The sequence below is a fragment of the Saccopteryx bilineata genome, chromosome 11 (genome assembly GCF_036850765.1).
Source record: "Saccopteryx bilineata isolate mSacBil1 chromosome 11, mSacBil1_pri_phased_curated, whole genome shotgun sequence".
NCBI lineage: Eukaryota > Metazoa > Chordata > Mammalia > Chiroptera > Emballonuridae > Saccopteryx > Saccopteryx bilineata.
Genome location: NC_089500.1, coordinates 61,993,133 through 61,999,132, shown reverse-complemented (window position 1 = coordinate 61,999,132; position 6,000 = coordinate 61,993,133). Strand labels below are relative to the sequence as shown.

At 44.0% G+C, this 6,000-nt stretch overlaps 1 protein-coding gene across 1 annotated transcript in view; it reads right to left on the bottom strand.

The window, feature by feature from the left end:
• Positions 1-1,006: 1,006 nt before the first annotated feature.
• Positions 1,007-6,000, bottom strand: part of RAB7A (RAB7A, member RAS oncogene family) — an 82,600-nt gene continuing 77,606 nt past the window's right edge. Inside the window, exon 6 of the mRNA XM_066247419.1 lies at positions 1,007-2,447. Coding sequence (XP_066103516.1) covers positions 2,352-2,447 — 96 coding nt within the window. The 3' untranslated portion in view covers positions 1,007-2,351. The remainder of the gene's footprint in view (positions 2,448-6,000) is intronic.

The following is a 6,000-nucleotide window of genomic DNA, read 5'->3' as shown; positions in this document are numbered from 1 at the left end:
TTTTAATTGATTTTTAGGGAGCGAGGAAGGGAGACAGAGAAACAGAAACATCGGTCTGATTTGTTCCTGTATGTGCCTTGAATGGAGTTGGAACCTGCACCCTGAGTACTGGGATGATGCTCCAACTGAGTTATTTGGCTCTGGCTAAAATTGCTATTTTTTAATGCATGAAGTATGAGCCAGGAGCAGCTACGAGGAAAAATAAAAACAAGAGTAGCCTGGGAAGTGGAAATGAGAAAAGCCTAGACACGTGGAATCCAAAAGCAATGTCAACAGGGCATTTCTGCAAAATATATCTATACCCATCCACTGACTGAAATACTATTTATTTTTAATTTTTTTATTTATTGATTTCAGTGAGAAAGGAAGAGAGAGCAAGACAGGAACATTGAGTTATTCTGTTTGTGCCCTGACCTGGGATCAAATTGGCAATCTCTGTACTTTGGGAGGCTGCTCTAACCACTGAGTCATCTGGCCATGGCAAAACACTACTACTTTATAAAACTGGTTCCAGGAGGCATCTATACATTTGAAGTTGGTGGCTTATATATGCTGGAATACAGGGCCCCCGCTACCAAATCTTTCTCTCCTGTGAAAAATTGGAAATCCAGAACTATGTAATATCTAAATACTAGTAACTACATCGATTAAAAAACAACAACAACACAACACAAAGGCTTAGTTACCCTCATAGGCTGTGCATGGTCCATTGGTAACCGGCACTTTGTGGTTGCTTCTCTAAAGAGACAATGTGTTCTCCATTCAGGGTCCCTACCCTGAGACCCCCTGTAAAAAGTAAAAAAACAAAAACCCAAAAGAAACTAGGGACAAGTATTACAGGGCTGGATGTGAGAAGGCCTTTTTGCCTCAAAGCACCACAGATGCCCAGTTATGGAGGAGGGCATTTGTGTTCTTTTGCTTAAAAAAGCATTAATTATGATCAGCTAGCATGGGCTCTACCAAGCCAACAGTCTGGAAGAAGGAAAAAAGACAGGGCAAAGGCAGATGATCTTTGCTCTTATTACATTTTATTGGCATCACGTTCATCTCTTTACAGAAGAACTCAGCCCACACCCTAGAATGTAGACCTTTGGAAAAAAGGAAGTGCTTTGTTAAGCAAGCTACAGTGCAGGGGCAGATCCTAGGGAGGACGCAGAACTGCCAGGGTTCTATACCCAAGAAACAGGTGAATTAATAATGAGCAAACTGGGGAGTTGGGGAAAGAGAGAAAACGGTTTGCTAACCTAAGGATACCGCAACCCTGAAAGGAGTGCCTTCTAGAACAAAGGTAAAATCACTAGGACAGATTTGTTAGGATTTTCCTTTTCTGCTGATAAGTAGGATGCTCATCAAATAGGGAGTTTCAAAGTGTGGAGCACGGAGAAAAAAGAGATAAATGAGAATTTTAACAACAGTCATTTATCCACTAAATACACCACTGTATTATGCAAATCAACCTTTTGGAAAATTTAGATACAGAAGGGAACTAGACAGTTTTCCTCCTGGAGAGATGAAAAGCTTTTTGGCTCTTAAGTCTTTGATAAAAGGCATACATAATTCTTTTGCCTACTGTACAGAATACTGCCTCTAGCTGGATTTCTGAATTCTGAGCTAATACTCTGCAATCCAGACAGGGTTCAACCCTCCATTTTACATGCCTGCATTACAGGACTTAAACACATAATCCAAGAATTTCTTACGCTAATTTATATATTTTAATTGGTTGCATATATTAACATGTACTATAAGATTCTTTTCTAAGAAGCATTACATAATAAATGGATACTGTAAAAAGATCTGATTAGTTAAAAGTAACAAGCATTAACAGATACATACAAAACTCAGCTTGATGAGACTAGGTGTGAGCCTGTAATGGAGCATGGGGCATCAGCCTTCCCAATGATAGCCTTCACAAGGAGGGGTGGGGGTGGGGTAAAAAGATTACAAGAACATTAAAAAATCAGATAACTAACTGGACACAGATTAACTGTAAACAGTTCTCTCCCTGGTGGACAGAAAGAATAAGCTTCTGATGCCAAGTCTACACCAGAACAGTGTCTACAGCTGGCCCATGCTGCTGCCACACGAGGGCTGATGGCGTGGCTGGGGAGACTGCTGGAGTCCTCATCGCCCGGGCTGCTGGAGTCTGTCTGCTTGTGTCAGGTGTGTGTGTGTGTGTGTGTGTGTGTGTGTGTTTGTGTGTGTGTTTTATATGAACGGGTGAGTGTGTTTGGCAGCTGGCTATGAGATCACTTAATTTTTTTTTTGAAAGAGGAGAGGGCGTTTGTGTTGGAAGGCCTAAGTGTGTTCTTGGTTTATGAAGGGCTCTGTGCTCTGCTCTCAATGCCCATTCAGCAACTGCAGCTTTCTGCCGAGGCTTTGGCCCGGTCATTCTTGTCCAGTTTGATGGGTTCAGGAAATTCATTGTACAGCTCCACCTCCGTTTCCTGGACAAAGAGAGACAGAAAGCTTTGTTACTCAAGGCATGAGGGAACTCCTGTGGCACACTTCCATCCAGGCCCAGTACACAGAACATGGGGACAGACCTAGCAGTGCAGGGAAGGCTCTGGCAGAAGGCACCCAACTCTCAAAAGCTGAACAAGAGGAAGAAAGGTTTTGTGGTAATTCCAGGAAGAGCAACAATCCACACTGAGAAGTGAGGACAGAAGCTGACACATGCTCTGCACCAGGTTGCAATCTGGGCCCCTGCCAGCTCACAGATACTTTCAGTATGGTCCGCAAAGTTGCCAACACTTAAAAAGTCAGACTTTATATATGGCCTAGATTTTTGGCAACCCTTAGCATTTCCACAAGGCAACAGTGAGCTAAAGCTGATTGGTAACTGCCTCCCAGTCCCAAAACATTCTTCCAGTTCTCTATTTGCCACTCATTTTTCTGGACTTAGGATCTATTTCTTTCTCCCAAAGGTTTAGGAGAGTTTTGTTTCCAAATGCTACATTCAGCTGCGGATGAATTTTCTCACCACCTACGGTAAGAGACCACAGGAGACAGACTGTGGCAGTTTAATGTGAATTTTGCTGAATTAACATTTCGTCCAGTGAGGAGTAGGTTTCTACTTCCTAGTGTAGGAAAACAATTTTTAACACTGAGTACATGTGTGCCAGGAACAGTTCTAGCATTCGGAGATTGAAACAAGGAATGTTTTTATTTATTAAAGTTCTTCAACCTGGCCCTGGCCGGTTGGCTCGGCGGTCGAGCGTCGGCCTGGCGTGCAGGGGACCTGGGTTCGATTCCCGGCCAGGGCACATAGGAGAGGCGCCCATTTGCTTCTCCACCCCACCCCCCCTCCTTCCTCTCTGTCTCTCTCTTCCCCTCCCGCAGCCAAGGCTCCATTGGAGCAAGGATGGCCCGGGCGCTGGGGATGGCTCCTTGGCCTCTGCCCCAGGTGCTAGAGTGGCTCTGGTTGGGCAGAGCGACGCCCCGGAGGGCGTGCCGGGTGGATCCTGGTCGGGCTCATGCGGGAGTCTGTCTGACTGTCTCTCCCCGTTTACAGCTTCAGGGGGAGGAAAAAAAAAAAAAAAAAAAAAGAGTTCTTCAACCTGACCAGGTGGTAGCACAGTGGATAGAGCATTGACGCGGGACACTGAGGACCCAGGTTTGAAACCTCAAGGTCACTGGCTTGAGCACAGGATCAGACATGACTCCCAAGGTCACTGGTTTAAGCAAGGGGTCCCTGGCTCAGCTAGAACCCCCTGGTCAAGGCACATACAAGAAGCAATCAGTGAACAATTAAAGTGCCACCACACAAGCTGATGCTTCTCATCTCTCTCTCTCCCCCGCTCTGTCTGTCCCTATCTGTCTGTCCGTCTCTTGCTAAAAAAAAAAAAAGTTCTCCAGGGGCCCTGGCACATTTGGTTAGAACATTGTCACAATATGCCATGGTTATGGCTTCAACTTTGGGTCAGGGTACATATGGGAAGCAGCCAATGAAAGTGGAACAATAAATCAAATGTTTCTGTCTCACCCCTTCCTCTTTCTCTAGAAATCAGTGAATAAATAAAAAAATTTAAAGTTCTCTAAGAAAAATTATTCCATTCATGATAGCTAAAACTAAAAATCTCTAGGAATAATGTTTTTAAAAACTAATTCCCATCTCCATTTATCTATTTTCTGCCTTAAACAGATTTGCCTATTTCAGACATTTCATTTGATAGACATTTGTTTGGGCTGTTTTCACTTTATGGCCATTATGGATAATGTTATAAACATTTATGTACAAGTTTTTGTGTAAACATGTTCTCATTTCTCTTGCGTACTTAGGAGTGGAATCGTTGGGTTATACAGTTACTTTTATGTTTAACTTTTTGAGGAACTGCCTATTTTCCAAAGTGACTGTACCATTTTACATTCCCACCAACACCTAGGAATACATTTAATATGAAAGCAAAGGATCTGAGCCTGACCAGGCAGTAGCACAGTAGACAGAGTGTCAACCTGGGATGCTGAGGACCCAGGTTCAAAACCCCGAAGTTGCCGGCTTGAGCACAGGGTCGCTGACTTGAGCAAAGGGTAACTGGCTCAGCTGAAGTCCCTTGGTCAAGGCACATATGAGAAAGCAATCAATGAACAACTAAACTGCCACAAGTTGAGGCTTCTCATCTCTCTCCCTTCCTTTCTGTGCCTCTCTCTGTTAAAATTTTTATTATTTTTAATAAAGATGTTATTTTATTTATTTTTAGATTTTATTCATTTTAGAGAGGACAGATAGAGAGAGAGATAGGGGAGGAGCAGGAAGCATTAACTGCCATATGTGCCTTGACCAGGCAAGCCCAGGGTTTTGAAGCGGAGACCTCAGCCTTCCAGGTCAACTCTATCCACTGCGCCACTGCAGGTCAGGCTGCCCCTCTCTCTCTTGCTTAAAAAAAAAGGCAAAGGATCTGAAAAATTATAAAATATTCTTGAAGGATGTAACACTAGGCCTAAATTAATAGCTGTCATGGACTAAATGTTTGCATCCCTCCAAAATTCCTATATGGAAGTCCTAAACCCCAGTGTATTTGGATTAAGAAAGCAGTGAAGGTTAAAATGCAATCATAAGCCCTGGCTGGCTGGCTCAGTGGATAATGCACTGGCCCTGTGCACAGACATCCCTGGTTCAGTCCCCAGGCAGGGCACACATGAGAGGCGACCATCTGCTTCTTTCCCCCACCCTCTCCCCCTTCTCTCTCTTCCCCTCCCACAGCCAGTGGCTCAATTGGTTTGAGCAACGGCCCTGGGCACTGAGGACGGCTTGGTTGATTTCAGCCTAGGACTCACAGGGGGGTTGCTGGGTGGAGCCCAGTCACGACACATGCGGGAGTCTGTCTTTCTCTCCTCCTCTCAAGGCAATCATAAGGGTGGGGCCCTGATCTGACAGGATTAGTGTCCTTGTAAGAGACACGAGGGAGCAACCAGCAACAAGTGTTCTCTCTCTTTCCCCCACCCTCTGCATGTCTTCAAGAAAGGCTGTATGAGGACACAGGGAGAAAGCAGCAGTCTCCAAGAGATGAAGAGAAACACAATTTCTGGCACCCTGATTATGGACTTCTGGCCTCCAGATTTGAGAGGAAATAAAATTGTGTTGTTTATCAATCCAGTGTGTACTTTGTTATGGCTCCAAAAGGGTACTAATAGACCAGCTATACTGCAATTCCAATCACAACCTCAATAAGGTTTTGTTTTGAAAGAGGATAAGGAAATAAACAGGTAGAACTAAAATCTTTTAATCTTAGTCTAAATGGAAAATGCACCAAAATAGCTAGTAAAAATTATAAACACGACTATTGAGGAGAGACTTGGACAGATCATACTATAAAGGTAGTCAAATCAAGATGGTCCAGGCAAGAAACACGTGTTACCCCAGAACACACTGGGAAGACTGGACATAGAGCCCAACATACATGAACATTTTTTTAAAGACTTTATTGACTTTTAGACAAAGGAGAGAGAGAGTGAGAGAGAGAGAGACAGAGAGAAAGGTGTGTGTGTGGGGGGGAGGGC